The 22,277-nt window shown below is 37.0% G+C and overlaps 1 protein-coding gene across 1 annotated transcript in view; it reads right to left on the bottom strand.

Annotated features, from left to right (window-relative positions):
* The window catches only part of frem2a (FRAS1 related extracellular matrix 2a), a 61,933-nt gene that overhangs the window by 21,631 nt on the left and 18,025 nt on the right, over positions 1 to 22,277 (bottom strand). The window contains exons 4-6 of the mRNA XM_082157424.1: positions 16,723 to 16,953; positions 10,165 to 10,290; positions 9,001 to 9,252 (exon numbers count right to left, since the gene is read on the bottom strand). Coding sequence (XP_082013550.1) covers positions 9,001 to 9,252; positions 10,165 to 10,290; positions 16,723 to 16,953 — 609 coding nt within the window. The remainder of the gene's footprint in view (positions 1 to 9,000; positions 9,253 to 10,164; positions 10,291 to 16,722; positions 16,954 to 22,277) is intronic.

Genomic DNA, 22,277 nt, shown 5'->3' with positions numbered 1-22,277 from the left:
AAAATGTGCAGTTTTACTGTATTGGAGGGGGTGTGACCGCCATTTGCCTAACGCAAATCTCGGCAAAGCAGAAGTGCTCACTAACACAAAATAATTTTGTTCAGTGTAGATGCCTCAATAGCGTCTCCATTCGCCATATTGGAACAGTAAAAACACCTGCTAGTAAACACTAGAGAGAAAGTTAATTGTGGATTCGCAGTTATACGCATGTATGGAAATCTATATCTGCATTAGGCTTCAGCTAATTATTTTCATAGGATTTAGTTTATCATTAATGTTAAATAATTCTGCGTATGCTAAAAAATATAGCTGCACGATTCTGGATAAATTAGAGAAACAATTTATCGTTTATAGAGGAACAACTTAAAAATCTGAATTACAGTGCTTAATTTAAAGCACTCCCAATAAGTTTATTTTATATTAATATATATTTAACATTTTCTTGAAACTGCCTGTGCAAAAGATGCTAAAGTATTGTGAGTATTTGCAAATGTGTTTCTATTCAGTTGGTTGCTAGGGTGTTCTGTGTTATGAGATTTTTCCCTTTTTTACAATAATTTTATTGCTTGCTGATTAAAAATCATGCTTTAGGCACAAAGGTTGTAATAAAAAAGAATAAAAAGAAAGACTAGTATTCATGGTTAAGATGTTTTAAAATGATTCAATTGTTGAAGATGAGGGGAAGCATTAATTAAAGAATTAGCGTGTTGAAATAGTCAGAGACGAAGGGTGAAGCTGAAAGGTTGAAGCCCCTCAGGGTAAAATCTCACACTGCATTATATTTTCATACACAGGCAGAAGCATCAAGCAAACCCATTTCAGGATTTATCACAGCATATATGAACTTAGCTGAATCATCTGAGCGTTATCATACTCAGTAGGGCTAATGAGGAAGGATTCATGCACAAAGCAGATGCGTGACGACAATTGCGCCACAGAGAGCAAACTTGCACAAAATTAAATTTTATGAAGAAGATACAATTAGACAAAACAGCTCATTATCAAACCCGTATGGATATAGGCACATGGGGATAATCCATAACCAGGTGTCCAAACACAGAGTTTCGATTAGACGGACACATTTTCATCTGAAGCACCGTTAGATCCATATTCCAATTATCAAAAATAGCTTGTGTTCTTTCAAAACCTCCATTATATTTGGCAAATATTGGTGGCTGTCTACCCCGAGATGTCCTGGTCCAATCAAAACCTCAGCACGACATGTCTATTTCCGGAAGCCTGCTCTCAGGCACGAGTCTGTCAGCGCTTTTTAAAGCTTCAGGTGACTGATAAAAAGTCTGTGTTCTTCAATTGTGGAAAATCATGTTTGAACTCGCTAGTGTGTCTGTCGGTAGCATGGAGTGCAGTGCAGATGGGTTTGTGCAGTTTTGACAGCTTTGTGAAACATCTTTGAGAAAACTAAGTATGAATAGCAGGTGGGAAGCAATGAGATTTGTGCTGTATTTAGTTGTATCTGTCAAAAGCTGGAGCTATTTTTACACTTCAAGGGAGAAATAAGATTAGAAATTACTGTTAACAAGGAAATTATTCTGAAAAGGGACATCAAAAGCATGTTTATGACATGTAGTCTTCTTTATGACATCCTTGCATATTAACCATAGCTGAAATGATTTGTAGTGAAACGATACTAAATCACAGGTAAACTATCATTACGGTGGTGAAATCAATGGAAACTGTTATTTCTATAATGCTAAATATAATATTTGTTGTGAAAAAAAGGTATTTTTCCTATATAAAAGCCTTTAGAAACTAACTACAATGTTGATAAAAAAAAAGCATCTCAATCCAATTCAAAAACGACTATATTACCACAATAATCATAAAAATGCATAACACATGTTGTGTATTTTTAGTTTTATTTGAGTATCACATTGATTCTCTCACTACCTTACAAAACACATGCATTAGAAATATTTCTGATTTTGTATGAAACCCACTTTTTATCATTTAAAACCTTTCATTGCTTTTAGTCAGAGAAATACTTCTCTGATTAAATTACAATTTATATATAAACATTATTGTTCAAAAGTTTGGGGTCGCTAAGATTTTTCTCAAAGTTTTTATAACAAGTCAGCCATACACTTTTACCAAAAATACAGTAAAAACAGTAATATTGTAAAATATTATTACAATTCAATATAATTTTAAATAACTGTAATTTATTTAAGAAATGTTTTTATTCATGTTGAAAACAGATGTGCTGCTTAATTTTATAAAAACGTAAAAAAATGTATTCAGGATAAATAGAACGTTTAGAAGAACAGTATAGACCTTATGTAGCCCCACCCCTTTTTAGCGCTGCGCTCATTGGGCCCTATCTTGCACCCAGCGCAATTGACTTTGTACACCGTCGCATGTATCATTCCTATTTTGCACCCGCGCAAAGCGGACTTTTCCCTCCACAGAAGCACGTCGGTAAGTTAGGAAATTCACTTGCGCTTCCCAGGGCGGTTCAGCGAAAAGAGGAGGCGTGGTCCGGCGCAAACGTTCCTTCATGCTATTTTGCAGGTTTAGAAAACAATTGCGCCACTAACCAGGAAAAAATAGTTTAAAGGCAGTGGCGCGTTGCGCATGTTATTCATATGCTATTTTAAGGGCGCATGCTTGGCCATAATCAATGTAGCGTGTGCACAACACGCGCACTTTGATTCTCTCATCTACACAGAAGCAGCAGTTTTCATTTTTGCAAATCATACATTATTACGATCGATAGATAGACAATTTATTATAAAAGCATACATCTAGCTTACACATTTACCCAAATTATCATACGCCTGTTTAACCGAAGTTAATTTGGGTGGATTTCTCCATCCCCAATGTCCCTGACGAGAACGTCGGTCTCCTCGGCTGTGAACCGCTCCTGGCGCACGCCTGGCAAATCCGCCGTTATAATAGGAATCCGCTTTAGAACAAGCGCGCCCGCTCTTAAAGGGAATGTGAGATGTCGCTCTGATTGGTTTATTTCACGTTACGCCCAAACCACACCTATGAATAATGAAGCTACTTCAGACCAACCCCTTTAAGATTTGCGCCGGGCGCAAGAGGAATTTATCCCGCCGGGAAAATAGCAACAGCGCCGGAGATCCGCCCACAAAGTTACTTGCGCTTTGCGCTTGACACTTGCGTTTCAGATCGTTAAAATAGGGCCCACTGTCTTTTGATTTCCAGTCTGTATTTTAACAGTGATATTGCGTATTTATGAATGAACGGCTCGTTTTAAAATCTTCCCGGTCTAATGACATTTGTTAAGACATCTGCTTTAAACATTACAATCCTCATGATAACTTTCGTTAACTTTACATTAAGTAAATCCACTTCAAAAGCTAATTACTCCTGGACAGCAATGCCATAGGAATATACAGAGCGACCGCAAAAACGGAAGTTCAAAGACAATATTCTAAAGATGGCGGTGCCCTCGTTTCTCTGGCACATAAGGTCTATATATTCGAAATAGAAATATTTTGTATGTAAAAGTCTTTGCTGCCATATTGATCAATTTAACGCGTCCTTGATTAATAAAAGTATTAATTATTCAAAATGACAGACAGGTAAATTCTAAGATTAGGACAGACACAGACAGACAGACAGACAGATAGACAGATAGATAGATAGACATTTAACAGTAATATTGTATTTTCTCTTGACATGTAAAAAATATAAACTATAATACAACCATGGTAAATATTCAAAAAAAAATAAAAAAATTCACCAAGATTAACTACTATACCACCTAACAGCATGAGCACTGGTCCACTATCCACATCTGAGCATTAAAGTAAGTATTGATTTAGTCTGGAGCTACACAGGTGGTTCAGTAATGCAGAGGCAGTCTTTATGCCCCGAGGCTTCAACACCACTGATTTAGTACTGACAGATTTATGTGAGCAATAATACCTGTGTGTACATTCCACACAATAAATGCCAAAACAGGAAACAGCACAAAGCATTTTTTTCAGACAGCTGGCTCTCTGATGCTGCTGATACTGCTGACTGAGAACACCATTTTAGCTCAGTGTGCGGCAGTTCTTGATGATCTACAAGGTTTGGGGTGCATCTTTATGCTGCGTTCTGAAATCCGCACCCCTGAAAGCTAATGCACAAGGGGGTTTATTTAGTGTACTTAATGTGAATGCAAAGCTCATTGACAGTCAGAGCATGCTGTGTTGTGTGCTAATGTTTGAGTTTCTCTAGACATAAACATTTGCTAGTCTCCAACTATGAACATCTGTCAGACAGAAGCGCATGCTGTCAAGGCATTAATTTCAAACTACAGACAGGTGCCTCTGTAGATGTACTTCCGTCAAACAGACATGTACTTCTCATATTCTCCACCTCCACTCAGGGCTACACTGTTATACAAACAATGTTGAGCAGAAAGCATCATGTCAAGCATTACAGTTTTTGTCCATTGCTTACACACTAAAACCGAATGCTTAGACCAAAGCCTCAATACCTACACTTCTTGTAGCATACCTTAAACACATTGTCAACTTTGCACTTTGTTTGCAATTCTGTAACACACTTATTGCGAAACACTACACACGTTTTCTTACATTAGACACTTTGTTCAAAAACGAAATCACCTGTTATCACTCTGTTCAAAATGCAAAACTCATCTGGCAATTGTAGGCACTTACATACACACCTGAAAACACTTGCACAGAAAACAGAACACCAATCGTTCTGAGCCTTAGAGCACTACAAATAGGCCTCAGGTAAGCCTTAAATTGGAATTATATGTCACAATATTACATTTTTTGATCACTGATTTGATTAAATAAATGCAACCTTGGTGTTCATGAACATTAAAATAATCTTACACACCCTGAACTTTTGTATATGAGCATTTATATGCATTTTAGAGCATTATATTATAAGTATTTATTATATTATATTATATTGAGAGAGCTATCCAATAGTGTTCATCACAATGGCAGTTGCTCAGTTGGGGAACACAATTAGGAATCTGTCATCTTTGCTCACACAACCATTTTCAGCCAATCCCCAGAGCTGTAAATAACGTCAAGTTCAAGTTATTTTCAATGGCTAATATAATATAATATAATATAATATAATATAATATAATATAATATAATATAATATAATATAATATAATATAATATAATATAATATAATATAATATAATATAATATAATATAATATAATGCCTATTTAATATCTGACTTTTTGCAGATAAGCGAATGCTCTTTTAAAAAAATCCAGATGAAAATACACACAATAAATTGACGTCTCTACGATATGCATGTGCTATCTGGGATATAATATAATATAATATAATATAATATAATATAATATAATATAATATAATATAATATAATATAATATAATATACAGTACCATTCAAAGGTTTGGGGTCTGTAAGATTTTTTAAAAATGTTTTTGTCTGTTCTTCTCATAGTTGCTGCTGACCACACTTGCATTCATTTCCCTGTGAAAGTATATTTTTGTAGTAAATTCTCAATTTCAGCAACCCATGATTGGTTATTTTACAAATACTGTAAATCAAGTGGTCTCTTTCTGTTTAGTAGCCAGAATATCCTGCAGAGACTATTTCCACTAGTTTTTGCTGTACTCTTTATCCCTGCAGCAGAACATCTCTTCAGTTTTAATCTGCAGTGAGCTCAGTCGCTGTCGGCCAAATAACACTGAGCTTGGCATCCAGACCTTGTTTGTTTTGATGCAGTTCATTAGCTCTCAGAGAGAGACAGAAGTACGGAGTGGAACTTCCAAACTCAGTCCACCCGACCCAACAAACGAATGAAAAAGCAACACTATTTAAAAATAAAAAACAGCTAAACTACTTTCAAGCAACTGGAAAAATTATAGTTCATTCGCAAGACGTCGTAACTTCCCAACGCGGTTTATCTCATACACAGGCAGCATCAAACCAGTTCTCATGTTTAGCACACATACACAGAACTGAGAGTAATTGAGTTTTGGACTGAATTTTCAGCTGTAGTTTTGACCTTCTTTCCTCGCTCGTTGAGATCTTCTCTCCAGCATTCGGAGATAAAACCATCCGTGCATTGCCTGAGGGATTCGACCTTTGTCTGTTTACCTGCAAACTCCTGCCTCACACACACACACACACACACACACACACAGTCTTTTTCCTCATGGTTTCTGGTATTTGGAGGAAGGTGTTCTGCTTTACTCTGCTGGAGTGATGTTTATCTCTCCATCTGCAGTTAACCACTCCACATAAATCTAAATGACACAGCAAATATTTCACAGACTCTCTTCGTTCGGTTCTGAAACCTTGATAAACAGAAAAATAAAAACAGAAATGATACACAACCTACTTGAGCAGCCCAACTAGGGCCACCAGATCAATAATTCATGCTTAAGTATGTGCGCCTATGTGTTCACAAGAGAGAAATAGAGAGACTGAGGAGAACAGGATGATACAGATTTAGGGGTTACGTAGAATTTCATTTTTTACTATTCACAGTCAGCATTTCAAATAGAAAGAATGTAGAAAAACAACCCTCTTCACACACACAGACATAGAAAGACTTTTGTGGCATTGCTGTTTTTCAGCATCTCTTACACAAATGTCGCATTTTTGAAAAAAAGTTTTAAAAAAGAATGAATGAATTTGAAATGATCGCGATGCTAAGCCAATGAAGCAATGAAGCTAAAATGATCATACAATAGAAAGCATGTACACATACACAACCGTTCTAAAGTTTGTGGTCAGTAAGATTATTTTAATGTTTATGAAAGAAGTCTCTTATGTTCACCAAGGCTGCATTTATTTGATCAAAAAGACAGGAAAAACATTACTGTTGTGAAATAGTATTACAATTCAAAAGAACTGTTGTCTATTTTAACATATGTTAAAATATAATTTATTCCTGTGATGGCAAAGCTGCATTTTCAGCATCATTACTCCAGTCTCAGTGTCACATGATCCTTCAAAAATCATAATAATATGCTGATTTGCTGCACAAGAAACATTTCTTATCATCATTAGCAATTTTGAAAACAGTTGCTGCTTAATATTTTTTGTGGAAACCATAACTTTTTTCTGAATTCTTTGATTAATTTAAAGTTCAAAAGAACAGGATTTAAAAAAATATATATAAATCTTTTATAACCTTACAAATGTCTTTATTGTCACTTTTGCACCTTGCTGAATAAAAGTCATTAAACATTTTTTTGTGAAATAGTCATTTCATTTTACTATTTTAAAAGTCTTGAACTATTTCTATTCATACCTTTCATTACAGTATACAGTGAACATTTTTGTTGACTGTTGATTTTGAACTATTTGAGATTGTTGCAACACAAAGAAACATGTGACACTGCTTTAGAATTTTGAAAATTTGGTATTTTAGACGGAAGAATAATGTTGCTTCCTACCTGTAAAATGCTTATGATGTCTTAAAATACTGTAGCTCACTTGGATTTGATCTCTCATCTTGAGAGAGCAGGAATACAATATCTTGTCCACAGAATTTTATCTTTCAGAGCTCATGTCCTGGATTAAGTAAAGACAATTCATTATAGTTACACTTATCTTATAATAAATGTTTAAAGCCTTAAGGAGCCTTGTAACCTCTAAGTTAAGCTTAAATAATCACAACAGGCTGAAATGATACACTCATTTGCAGCTCTATCCCTGAATTTAAGGAGTGTTTTGCTATTGCAAGCTGCTGATTGATGTTTTGGTGGTTTTAGCCCAGATTTACTGATAACAGCCTCAGATAGAGGCAGATATGATCTAATACCCTTAGGATATTGTACCACAGACAAGAGGATTGCCCCAGAAAAAAAACCTTCAGTAGCCTGAGGTGTCCTGTTTGTGTGTGAGAAAGAGAGGTAGATAAAGATTCAGAAAGACATGCCAAAACAAAGCGTCAAGAACATCCTCTAATTACACGGCCCCTTTCTTAAACGCACACACACACTATTTACGCTTTAATAAACACTATTTGTCAGATACCGAATGCAGCACGCTTAGCTGAACTTAACTTGATGAAAGCTTTCACCTTCGTGTCACATGGGAATTACCACTAATCCACGTTCAGCGTCGAGCAGCACGGGGATTCAGACACACAGAGTTATATACACAAATGTTAATGTATAGTTTCCTAGTCATAGGGAGCCAAAGGATGAACTCTATCCCTTCCAGCTCTCTCCTGAGTATAATTTCACGCTTTCTGTCTTAGGTGGGCTAAGCCAGCGGCTCCTATTTTCCTCAGCAAACTTTTTAGAGGTGCCATAATAACAGCAAAACAGAGATAAAAGGACAAAAATCTGTTCGCTTTCCACCGAAAAATAATTAATTCTCTTGCTTTGAGGAAAGAAGGCTTTAGAATAACTCAACTTTATCTGTGATTTCAGGCCTCATAACGCTGGAGGAGAAAGAGACTCCCGTGCAAACTTCAGCGTTGCCCATTTACATGTGCATTGTGTCTATTCTGGGTTCATCCGCTGGCTGCCGTATGCACACGAGACACGCAAAAATTCTGTCGCAATACAAGGCTTTGGAGATATCACTGTGTGTTGAACTAACAAATACATATCTGTCTGAGCATGATATGGACTGTGAATAGCTCTAATTAGTATGGTTCACAGACTGAATTGTAAGTCTGCCTCATCATTTTTATTTTTTATTAGAAGAAAATACTTTACATTTATTTTTAATTTGGTACTTTTGGCCAGAGAGAGAGAGAGAGAAATAATGAGGGAAAAAAATTGGAACAGGAAATGATGCGAGCCAGACTCAAACTCAAATTTCCCACATGAGCACCACAGCTCAAGAGCATGTGTGCTGACCACTAAGCCACGGCTCCCACTTATTCAGCCCACTTATGACTCGGATGCACGTTTGTAACTTTCTTTGTTCAGGTCACGTGTATACGTCATCAAACTGTCAATATTAGAATCAATACTTCCTGGAGAGAAAATGTCCTGTTCCTTTAAATCATACAAAAGCAAACAAGTACTTACCGTCGTCCTGGTCCGGCAGTATGAGGATTTTCGCAGTGGGGTATTCTGGCCCCAGATGGCCTCCCATAGGCATACTGAGGGTCACGTTGAAGCTCTCCTCGCCCTCATACAGTGAGTCGTCAATGATCACCACACGACAATGCTTCTCTGTCTCATCCTTATCAAAGCGCAGAATGCTGGCCTGCTCCTCTGGACGGGAGATGTAGTCAGAGTAGGACAGAACAGAAGTGGGGACGGTTCCTGTGGCAGAGCCTGCAGCAGGCGCAGAAAGGACACATGCTGGGAATTCATTCAAAGCCACATAAGACACATCTGAGGAAATGTTGCAAGTATGAATCTTTAAAGGGATAGTTTACCCAAAAATAACAATGGAAGTTTTCAAAAATGACTGTCATTCTTTACTCACCATTGCAAACCAATGGACACAAAAGCAGAAACACACACAAATGAATGTTGTTTTAGAATGAATGACAAAGACAAAACCATTTCAACACAAAGAAAGGCTGGAGACAAGACTTCTGAAGACAGGGAAAATCTTAGTGAATGATGACTAATATCTAGTCTGTTGCAAAAAGCTATTGAATAACTTCAAAAGACTTTTCATCCGTTTATCCCATCCAAGGTTCTTTAAAAAATATTTACTTTTGAGTTCCACAGACAAAATGTTCATTTTTGGTTGAACTATACCACTTCTTCAACAAATTAAGAAAACAAGAATATTGCGTCAGGTCAAGCGTTTTGAATCATCAATTATTTACAGGTTTTGTACCCCCTAAGATTTTAAATAATACTAAACATTCAATAAATGTAATGAATTTTTCAACCAAGCTGTTGGCATATTTTATAATAATTTGTATAAGATCTTGTAGAGGCTATTTTGATCATTGAATTTATAATGAAATTTCGCAAACTCCCAGCAGTTTCACCACTAACAAAAAGCATTACATGAAAATAAATAACTTAACGTAAAATGAGCAATTTTGTATTTGTACATACAATTTGCATATTTGTATAATATTATATTCTTATTTTACACAATTACAAGCTCCAGTTTAGTGTTTGTGCAGTACTTTTGGCCATCATACTCTGCCATTCTATTAAATATAAAGACTGTCCGCATAAAAATGAGAGCATATATTAGGTTGCGTATGCTGTGTATTGCACCTTGCAGGGTGTAACAGACCACCATCAGTTCCTCACTGACATCTCCCCTCCTGTGCACTGGGATCAGGAGTTCTCCGATATCTTCTTCCACGGCAAAGCTGGCCTGAGGAAAGAACACCGTGGACTCTGTCAAAGGAAAAAGAAGATTTGGCTCAGTATAAGGACTGCTGTTCTGTTATATCAGTCACAGAGGGATTTAGCGGCTCTCTGTCAGAAACACTATTACCGCAGGGCTTCAAAACACCACAGGCGGTGGATTGATTCTTCAATATATAATTATTTCAAATCATATGGCTCTATACTGGGCGTGTAATGCACATTTATCTTGCACAAAAGGCAAAAACACATTCTCTATGAGAAAATAGATTTTTCATATTGAGCGCTTCATATTAGGTTTTTAGTGGCCTTTGGACAGCGCGGCATCGATATCTGTCTGTACTGGCTGTGTATTGCATTGTGTTGCACTGTAAACCATCTGACTGAGTGGGAGCTTGTTCAGGCATTGCTATTTTCAAATACCGTAGGTCAGGATTGAGTCAACATATAAACACACTGAACTGATGGAGAGAAAAAAAATCTCTAGCCAGAGACAAATCTATAGAAAAGACTAGTGAAGAGAACTAGTGAAAGCCTGGTGATGTTTTTGAAACAGAGGCGCACAGGGACCAATAGTAATAAAAAAAGAAGATCCCTCTTTGCATGGCCTGTTATGCCCCAGATCCTTCTATGCAATTATACATGATCCTTTGCAAACATTTCCAATGAAGTCTACAAGTGGTCTTTTGTCACCGAGGGAGAGTGGAGGTGAAAAATAGAGTAACTGGCTGTACAAGTAATAGGTAAAATGGAGGGAAAGAGAGTGAAGAAAACAACACATTTAGACTGATGCATTTTCCGTGACAGCTTTGAATGATAACATACAATACAGTAGAATTTGGTGTACCAGGACTTTAAAAATAATATTATATTCACAAATGTTGTGTGATAAAATTAACTTAATGGGCTAGTTGTGAACAAATCAAATGTTTAAAATTGTTACACAAATTGATACTCAACTCTGTTACTCAACTTATTATTAAAAAAATATTTTTTTACAGGAAATATAAGCCAACTATATTTGGTCTAAAACTAGCTGACCCGAACTGAATTGCAACTTAATTTAGGCTAAATTTGTTGCAACCCGTTACGTGCAACTCCGACATATTTTTTCAAATATAATTTTTTAATTGGGTCTCTTTACTTTTCCATGTTTATTTAATGCATATCAATAGAATGCAAAATCAAATCAAAGGCATTATTCTGTATTTAGACATGATAACAGGGTTGAAAAAGATTCAAACCTCATAGAAAATGTATAGAAAATAAAACTGCTCTTATAATTTTACAGTAGTTTGATCCTCTGATTGACAGGTATTTCAGAAAATGTCAATCATCTATTCTCCCCATTTGTTTAAAATGAAAAAAAAAAGAGAGAAAGACAATTACTATATTGTGTAACAATTTATCCACCCCAGATTTTTTCAGCCATATGACATTGTGAATTTCAGAACAAAATATCCTCTGCAAAACCAAAACATTGTTCTCTCTTCGGTCTCTGAGTTTTGTGCAGACTGAGTGACGGCTCTGCTGATAAAAGAATGAATCTTACAGCCCTCAAGACTCAAACACTGGCTCTAAGAAAAGAATAACAATGAGGCAAATGTATGTAGCCTCTCAGGTATAAGGCTTATGTATTAAGATAGAATGTGTCTTACCCTCACACAGGAAACACTCATGCATCAGGGGCCAAAATAATGACCTTGTTTTGTAAGATACAAAAACAAGACCGATTAGAAAGTAAAATCCTCCACATTTATATTCAGCTCTTGGTTGAGTCCTCTGCAGATAGGCGGTCAAATTACTTTTGATTGACAGAATAGCATGGTATAGATAGGATTTATTTTAATTATATGCATGTCAATCATAACAGATTATTTATAAAAAGTATTGCAGTACTTTTCTATAGTCACTTTGAATGAACACACAAATGTATATATTGCATTAGGTTCCTTCCTTCCTTCCTTCCTTCCTTCCTTCCTTCCTTCCTTCCTTCCTTCCTTCCTTCCTTCCTTCCTTCCTTCCTTCCTTCCTTCCTTCCTTCCTTCCTTCCTTCCTTCCTTCCTTCCTTCCTTCCTTCCTTCCTTCCTTCCTTCCTTCCTTCCTTCCTTCCTTCCTTCCTTCCTTCCTTCCTTCCTTCCTTCCTTCCTTCCTTCCTTCCTTCCTTCCTTCCTTCCTTCCTTCCTTCCTTCCTTCCTTGGCGCAATGCGGCGCGACGCAAGTGTTTTTTTGCTCGTTTCAGCCCCACGCAGTTATCCTTTTCACGTCCTGCGCCACGTGGTTTAAATAGCAAATGCATTTGGGCCCATCTGTGCGCCCATGGGCGTGCTGGTCTGAAAACGAAGTGTGTTCAGGTGCATTGTTGGAGCGTTGCTATTTTGAGGCAACTGAAATAGACTGCACCATTGACCAACTGAAACCTGGGGTGTTTCTCAATTCTTATTTTTGCATCCTCGTTTTCTTTCCTCACATCCTTTCCTCACGTCTCAGCTCCACCCCCTGTAGGATGCGAGGGAAGGCTACAAGGAAAGAAAAGGAGGACGGAGGAATCAAAGAAAAGCTTATTTATACATTGGAATACTTGATCACTCGAGCGTCACTTCACAGTGTAATCAGCAGCGCTCAAAGGATCGGCGCTTATGTTGTTTTAGGTTGGTTATTTAAGAAATTCATAATAAATAATAATAAAGCAAGATACGCAGTTGAAATATGTGAGATGTGTGGTTTATATAAACTGCAAAGGTAAAGAATAAATTCAAATGATTGTGACCAATGTGAAGGGGAAGGAGAATTTATACGTGCATCACGTTTAGTTGATAAAACACTTCCGCAAAGGATACACCTGTGTATCCTCGCTCATGACTCCTCTGGAAGCCTCCTCACTCCTCGATCCTCACCTCCTGCAATTCGAGAATTTGAGATGTCCTTCAAGATGGCTGAGCTTGATCGGTTTCCGGGTCATTGGATGGAGGATAGAGGAGCGAGGAAACGAGGAGGGATATTGAGAAGCACCCCAGGTCTAAAGTCAATGGAGCGGTATTTTTAAATTTTTTTATTTAAAGGGCACATTAGTAATATGCGCCTATAAGCGGGTGCACAACGCACATACACTTTGCTTATTACACACACAGGGATGTGCAGCAGCACACAAACATGCCAGAAATTAAACAATGTAATCTTACAGAGATTACAATGTAAAATATTATTATTGTGTACATAGAGATATGGTCTTGAGGTATGGATATGAGCTTGCGCTCTTTAACCTTGCGCACGAGCAGATCCGTTTCCTCTCTGGACTAACTGTTTGCAAATTCCGCCATGTAATTAGCGAATCCTCCATGGCACGAGCGCAACTGGCTTTTAAAGGGAATTGGAAATTACACTTTGGTTTATTGCACGTTACGCCCAAAACACACCCATTACTCATTAAGAGAATAGGGACAACAACTTTAGACCAAGCGCTGGGCGCGCCAACCATTTTTCCCGTCTTTAAACTAGGGTGTGTCCGAATCCACTTTTGATAAAGTGCACTTGCCCCATGCGCTTTAGACCATGCGCTTAGATCGTTAAAATAGGGCCCTAAATCTGTTTGTTTGACCTTTTCAAGTCACATGATCTTCAAAACAAAAAAGTATTTCAGTAATCCAGCAGGAAAAGATAAAGCCATTTGAACTTTCAGTAAACCCCTTCTCAACATAAGACTAATGAAACCAGAAAGCAAAGTTGCAGTAATGCAGTAGCCTCTCCTCTTCCTTAATGGCTCTTTACACTAATAAGCAGTGAAAGGTTCTGGCTGTAAAGCAGGAAACTTGTCACATCACGGCCATCCCTGTCACAGATGTGACTCCAGATGCAAGCTTTTGTCTGAGCCAACGGGTCGTTGTAAGCCATCATGTGTGAACGACTCTGTGGCAACTGGGTCAGACAGGTCTCCGAAGGCCCCGTCGGAAGAAAACCACCTCCCTCTCGCATTCAAATATTAATGCCTGACCTCACACTGCCACACACGCACAAAAGCTAAAAGGATAATTAACCTGAAAGGAAAAAACTGCACGTGGAGCAATAGGACCGCAGCATGCCGACCGCCCCATCCTCCCCTCCCTCTCGCCATTAAAAAGAGCAGCCAGACTCTGTCACGTCAAGCCTCCCATGGGGCATCAGCCTCAGCAAACAAACCCCACCATAAGACTGATAATTAGCTCACTGGGGAAGCAGCAGAGTTTTCTTTCTTTTTTTCTAAGGAGAAATAACTTCTGCAAAGATAGCGAGGTTTAAGTAACATTTAGATGGAAACTATCGCAGCGTTTGGGATTACAGATGAAAATTTTAATTATCCAGGGACCCTGAGGAGGCGATAAAGACAAAAACACACAGAATAAAACAATGTAAGCCTCCGGTTATTCAAGCTTCACATTTAAATACGCCCGTAATTGTGAGAATATGAGATGATGTCGTGATGATGAACAGGCAAATGATTCAGCCATGGCTCTCGGCTAAAGAAACAGACGTATTTTGTAACAAGAGCTGCTTGGAGATAAAATAAAAGCTTGTGTAAAAAAGTGTTTTTGATGACAGGTTTATTCACGATGGCTTTCTGGTGTTATTACGCCATCTCTGTTTGGGTCCTCGCAAGACCAAAAGTGCATCGCCCCCTCCGAAATGACCCCTTGAAATCGGCAACTAACTTTCCAATGCGAATGGTTTAATTACAGAGGGAGTCAGTGCAGACCTGTCAAACCTTTCTCAAACACCTGTTGACAATTTACATTAATTTACATTAATCGACAAGACGCTTTCAAAGCAAGACAGAGCTGTGTGGAGAATTCGAGATGAAAAGAAGGGCCGCGGACATGCGGGGGTGCGCTGAAAGCTCGCAGGTAGGAAGAGATATCAAATGCTATGATAATTGAGGTCTACTGAGAGACAGAAAAAAGCATATGCAATATGGAGATAATGCATGTGTTTAATCTGCAACATTGAACAAAAAAACTATAAAATAGCCTGGGATGTTTTTAGAAGCTTTGTTGTTGGTTTTTTTTTTCCTTTCGGTCTCTTGAACATCCTGCCTACCTCTGACTCACTCACTTCTTTGCTAGATGTAATGGTGGTTCAGTATATTGAGCGCCTGAACCGGAGATATTTTTGAAGAATTAAATGTGTCTGAAAAAAGAACTGATCTCATATAATCATTGGATAAGTTTGTGTCTGAAAAGCCAATGCACATTAGATAGAATGTAATATACACTTGTGTTCGGTAAGATTTTTTTATGTTTTTGTAAGTTTCTTATGCTCACCAAGGCTTTATTTATTTGATCAAAAATTACGTTTTTTTAAAAAACAACTGTTTTCTATTGTAATTGTGTAAATGTGATGGCAAAGCTGAATTTTCAGCCTCATTCCTTCAGTCTTCAGTGTCACATGATCCTTCAGAAATCATTCTAATGTGATGATTTGATGCTCAAGAAACATTTCTTAATATTATCAATGCTGAAAACAGTTGTGCTGCTTAATATTTTTTGAGAAAACCATAATTTTTTCTAAATTTTCTGATGAATAAAAGTTCAAAAGAACCATGTTTATTTGAAATAGAAATCTTTTGTAATACTATAAATGTCTTTACTGTCACTTTCAATCAATTTAATGGATCCTTGCTGAATAAAAGTGTTAATTTATTTCAACAACAACAACAAAAATTAAGTGTAACTTAGGTAATATAAGTACTGGTCTGCACCAACCAACAATTTTCCAATTATAAAATACTTCTATCCCAGCTTAATATGCAAAGACAACCATAAGTAAGCCATTTTTCAAGTTTACACCCGATTTACCCAAAAAAGGTGTAAACACTGAGTCACTTTTTAAACATTGCTCTGTCTTGTTTGAGCAGCCTGACAACAGTAGCATACTGACTCAACCAATGATGTGAGTATAAAATAGTTATTTATTCACAATGTTACTGTTTTTACTGCATTTTTGGTCAGTAAAGGTTTGGTGAGCATAAGAGACTTTAAAAAACATAAAATCTTACCAATCTTTTGAACAGAAGTATATATCACATTTTATCTAATGCACATTGGCTTTTCAGACACAAACTGATTAAATGAGATCATTTAAAAATCTTACTGACACCTTTTGAACAGTGGTTGTATATCACCTTAGCTCACATGGGCTTTTCATCTCATTTGAATGCTTATCAGCATTTTAACTCCAGTAAAAAAAAAGACCATTAACTTATCTTTTATTCATTCTAACTGGTTACCATTTGTAAAGGTTGGAGCCAGAACATAAAACACAGTTTCTGCTCAGAATGAACCAAAATGAAAAATATTTAGTTTCTAATCCTTGTTTTTCCTTTTCTGTAGTGCAAAAATAGCTTTTCAGCTGTAATAAAGTTTGGCAGTTTATAAACTAAATATAGTTTTTAAACTAAATCTTAGTTTGGTCAACTTTTGTTGGACTTACCATCACCTGGATCCACGATCTCAACAGTGGCTATTGCTGGTGACTCCAAAACACTCATCACCGGCTCAGTCAGGACAATCTGGAACGTCTCGGACTGCTCGTATTTCCCATCAGAGAGAACCCTCACTCTCCATGTGGCTGTGGTCTGGCCGGGGTTAAATTGTACCTGCTTCTGAGATTTTCCCAGGAAATCCTTGCTCTTCTCGGCACTGCCATCCAGAGTACCAATCCCTAAAAACAGCACAAATTCAACAACTTTGACAAACTTTTCCTGACTTCCTATCTCCAGCCTCCAGATGTGTCACAATTCCAGACTTCGAGAATGATCTACTCAAAGAAGCTTATTACGAAATTTATGAGCTGGGATTAGCTAAGGTCTGCATTTCCCAGATTTATAAAGATCGCGCACAACAGTGCAGAAAGAGATGCACTATATATAGAAGTTTAAAAAAGCCACATGTCTGTTGGTGTCTGATGCTTCAAGACTAAGATGTAGGAACAAAATCAAGGAACATGTTGAACTGAAGTACAGCATGTACACTCAACTTCCTCTCTACTGTAACAGAGGAATGAAGCTGTGATGGGATTCCCACACAGTGAGAAAACCTGAAGTGAACCTGCCCAGAAGCGTTTGATCTCTGATACATCAAGCAGAGACACTGTCAGGGATCCGTCTGCCAGAACCTCCCAAACAGATGTGAGGAATTAAATCACCGCAGTCTTTCAGATCAATGCTGGATGATCGCTGCTCTTCAATCCATAACACTTAAGCTACAACATGACAAGAAAAGCAAAATACCAGTAGTAGAAAAAGATTGTAGATTTAGGGATCTAATTATGAATATAGATTTTTTATATATTCACCAACTAGAAACATGATAAGAATCAAAAATGTACATGCTTTGTTAGAGTTTAACACTTTATTTTCTTTGCACATTGTCATCTAAAATGTTATTTTGGTCAGCTAAATGCCATTGTAAATACAAGTAAATGTAACTCAAATTTATGAATTATTCATGACAAATTATTGACTAAATGTAATTTATATTTGTGACTAAAAATGTATGACTACAACAACAAGCTGTGAACAATTACCACTGATTGGAGCAGTTATAGATACACAGACATATTTTTCGCAGACTATTCTACCATTTAGTGCAGAAATTATGGCTGATACTTTATATATTTTGAACTGGTACAACCATCCCATTAAGAAATTAGAAACATCACAAGTGAGAAGTTATTTCAATATAGATATTTCAATAGTAAATATAGGACAGGGACGATATACATATCCCCTGATTGGATACTATCACGATACTTGGGTGCCGATACGATATGCATAGTGATTTTTAAACATTGTGATTCTGCAAGTATTGTAATTTGATATTGCTATGTATTGAGATATTTTTTTTGCTTTTTCAACTTTAGACCATGGAGAAAAGTTGAATGATACACTTTATATACATTAAAGTAAACATTATGTACATGATGGTGCAGTTCATATATCAGTCGATGTCTCTCCATCCGCCATTTTTCACTATCTCGTATCTACTAATAAGAGATATGATGTCATGTAATACTCACTGATTCAACACATATCGCCCTCTGCCGAAATAAATAAAAAATAAAATTGAATCTGAATATTATTATTAATTAATATTAGAGGTGGGCATAGATTAATTTTTTTAATCTAGATTAATCTAGATTAATTTTGAAATTAATCTAGATTAATCTAGATTAAAATGGCTCATTTGAATTCTGCCGAAGGCATTCAGAATATGTGTGCTACCCAAATAATGACTATAAAAGTAAGTCTTTGAGAACGGGTTTCTCAAGCCAGGTGGCGCATTAGACCAGGGGCTCATCTCCTGTTTCCAAAATGCATCACAAACTGCTTGAGAAAGCTGTTCTACTCATAGACTGTAAAAGGTTACTACTGTACTGTTACCGTCCGTAGGCAACATTAGGTAGGCCTATGTTATTATCAACTACTATAGGCTATCAATTAGGGATGGGCGATATGGCCTAAAATCTATATTGTGATATACATTGCAGCCTCTTGTGATAACGATATACAGTATATTATAATAAAACCATTTCAGAACAGATTACACAGACCCATGCTAAACAACTGCTAAATGTTTTTTTTTTAAAAGGGTGTATGTAGTTTTGAGAACATATATTGTGCAAAACTGTAAGTATACAACATCATTTTGCAGATAAATAAAATTTAAGTACACTAGCTGCAGAGACTTAAGCAGGTCTAATGTTTATTATGGCTTGGAGCTTATGAAACCCCAAATTTAAAATTAGAATATTGTCTAACTGATGTCTTTTCAGTTAAAAAGAAACACAACAATGATTCTTAAAATCGAGATTATGTGCTACACCACTAAGATATATTGGAATGGGAATAATACGCGCGCGCTGGTATTCAGTGATATCATGTTTCGTTTTGAATTTGAGGTGGTAGAACGGATTAGTCAGCCCGGTATCACCCCAAAACGTCCTATACTGACGCGTCTTGACCATGCGTCAACATACGACGAAAAGGGTACCCCTTTAACGTCAATATGAGACGCAGACAGAAGCGCACCAGCAGCGCCTCCTAGCGGTACCATAACGCATACCTAAACCTACCCATAACCCGAATCGTCACACATGGACGTAAGGGGGTACCCTTTTCGTCGTATGTTGACGCATGGTCAAGACGCGTCAGTATATGACGTTTTGGGGTGAGACTGTGTTAGATTAGTCGTGTGTTAATTTACCGAACTGTTACCCCACACACTCTGTATATAGTTTGCTGCTGCTCGTCTGACGGCTTAAACCCGAACCAAGTCCAAATAATGGATGTTGCACCGATCTTTTTCACCAGCTTTCACGTTCAGCCGTGTTTACTCAAGATGACGACGAATATGCGTTGCAGCCGGGTTTACCTCGCGGCCGCGGGTAGATTGCGTCATCATAGCTTGTGTAGTATAGAGCCAGCTCCCAACCCAACTTGGAGAATAGATTAACGGCGATATTTTTTTTATCGCGCGATAAGAGTCTCGCGTTAACGCAGCACGTTAACGCCGATAACGGCCCACCACTAATTAATATTAATATATATTCTGGAAAAATTATAAAAAAATCTTGATAATTAGATGAATAGATTTTTTCCCCAGCTCTAGTAAATATAAGTTATTAAAAATACAAGGACTAAAGAATTGCATTTGATTTTTTGTTATAAAATAATTTTATTTCAGTTACACTAGAGGGGCCGTGAAACTGATGTTCCTTTAAGTGACCATTCAAGTTTTTATTTTTTTTTAGCCGCAGCATTCAGCTACAACTTCAGAAGGAACAAAAACCTTCAAATGTTCCACCCAACCATGTGAAAAAAAATCTTCCAAGAAAGCACAGAAAGACAGAAATTGATTGAAAGATATAAGGCGAATACAATAAAAAGAGAACGAGAGCGAGAGAGTTCACTTTCAATTCCATTTCTCTAACAACAGGGGGGCCCATTCTCCCCACAACAAGCGGCATAGGACGCCAGCCACAGTGAGACGTGAGGAAAAGGAGAAAAGGACAGAGGCAGGCGGGTGTGAAAAAGTAGAAAGCTTTGTTGAGGGGGGGATGATGTTTGGCAGAGATCGGAGCGCCAGGCTCCAAAGAGCACAGAGAAAGAGTACTAAGACTATCACACTTTTGCTGTTACAAGGATGGTTCATCCGAAAATAGGCATAATTTTCTCTCACTAATGTTGTTCGAAACCCGTTTGTGTTTTGTTTCTTCTTTTATACAGTGATTTGAAGCAATCATTCTTGCGGTCCAAAATAGTTTTATTTAATAAAACTAAGGTCTGTGTGACCTTTTCTTTTTAGACCAAAACATAAGTTTAAGAGGCTGTACGTTTCCTGAATGTTTATTTGTTGCTCTAATTTTGCTCTTCACTTCTGCTTCTTTGTCTCTTCTACCTCTCCTTTCATTCTGCAAATATCTCACTTCTTTTGTCCTTCTTTCTCTATACTGTGATCTTCACAATTTTTATGTTAGATACAATACTTTTGATTTTATTATAAACTCTTATTTACTTAATTTGTTTGTCTCTATAATTTAACATTTTTACTTTTAATTTTACTGTCCCTTATTCAGTTTTGATCTTTGACATCATCATTGCTTGACTGCCTCATCATTGCTTCATCATCATTGCTTCCTCATCATCATCATTGCTTGACTGCCATCATCATTTATAATTGCACCAATTATAAATGTATTTCCTATCCCTTTAGATCAATTTAATGCATCCTTGCTGAATAAAAGCATTCATTTCTTTAAAAAATAAAATAAAAAAACATTTCTTTTTACTGACCCAAACCTTTTGATATAGCGTATATTCAAATATTTCACTATAAGAACTTCTATATGGAAGCCAACTTTCCATCCAACTTCACTTTTCACAAAAAAAAAAGGTAAATGCAACTTCCATAGTTCCAGGTTTTAATGTAACATAATATACATTTTATTTTAAATGACCGAAAATGCCATCTCAACTACACAAGATGATTCTTCTGTATTACACACATCTCTTTGGTAACTGCTTTATAGAGTGGTAGGGACTAAATTAGCAATGGCAACTATGGCCTATGGGGCCAATCACACAGAACACGTATTTGAGTTTAAAAACACAAGTCGCATTTCAGTAAAAAAAAAAAAAAAAAAAAAAAATTGGTCTAGATCACTCATTTTCATTTCCATGCATAGAACTTCATTATTAACACCCCATATCCATCTTTTCTATCTGCTCCCTTCCTTCTCATCTCTCTTGTTGCCTTCTGCTCTCCACTTTCACGTTCCCTATTTTTAACCTCAACATCCCTCAAAGCCAACACACACAAACCACAAATCCGAAGCAGCGTAAACAAAGACTCTTGGTTTCATGGATACTGACCACATGTAGGGCTGTGCTGAGCCCGGTGCAGGGCAAGATAAGCAGGTGTACGCTCAAAAAAATGTCAGACTGTTCTACGGATGTCAGAGAGCGAGGGCTTTCATCTCAGACACAAAGGAGCCAAAACTAGAAAAACATCTCTAACAGCTTCCCGTTGATAAGCTTAAGTAATAACAGCTCTCACTCTGAATGCTAATGATTCACTTTTAACGCTTGTACCGGTGACTTCTTGTCAAGTTTAATCAATTCTGGATAATAATTTGTTTTTGCGAAAAAGAAAAGAAAAAAAAGGTGATGGAGAAGTATTTTGCTGGTAGAGAATCAAATAAAGAATGATCCAATGCTAAAATTTCTATATATTATAATCATTATGTTCACAACTTCAATGTGCTCATTGTTTCTGCCATAAATTAATACATTGTTTGCTAACTGTGTGATTTGAATATGTACATTTCTGAAATACATTACTTGGACACAGTCACCTTTGATAACAGATCCCTCTTAACTGTAATGTAGACGCATGCATTTTCTGTAAAGCTGCTTTGAAACGATGTATCGTGAAAAGCGGCATATCAATAAATGTGAATTAAATTGAATGCAGTGCTCTGATACT

The sequence above is a fragment of the Leuciscus leuciscus genome (assembly GCF_965113295.1).
Source record: "Leuciscus leuciscus genome assembly, chromosome: 24".
Taxonomy (NCBI): domain Eukaryota; kingdom Metazoa; phylum Chordata; class Actinopteri; order Cypriniformes; family Leuciscidae; genus Leuciscus; species Leuciscus leuciscus.
The sequence above is the reverse complement of the archived record's forward strand: the minus strand, read 5'-3'. Positions and strand labels throughout refer to the sequence as shown.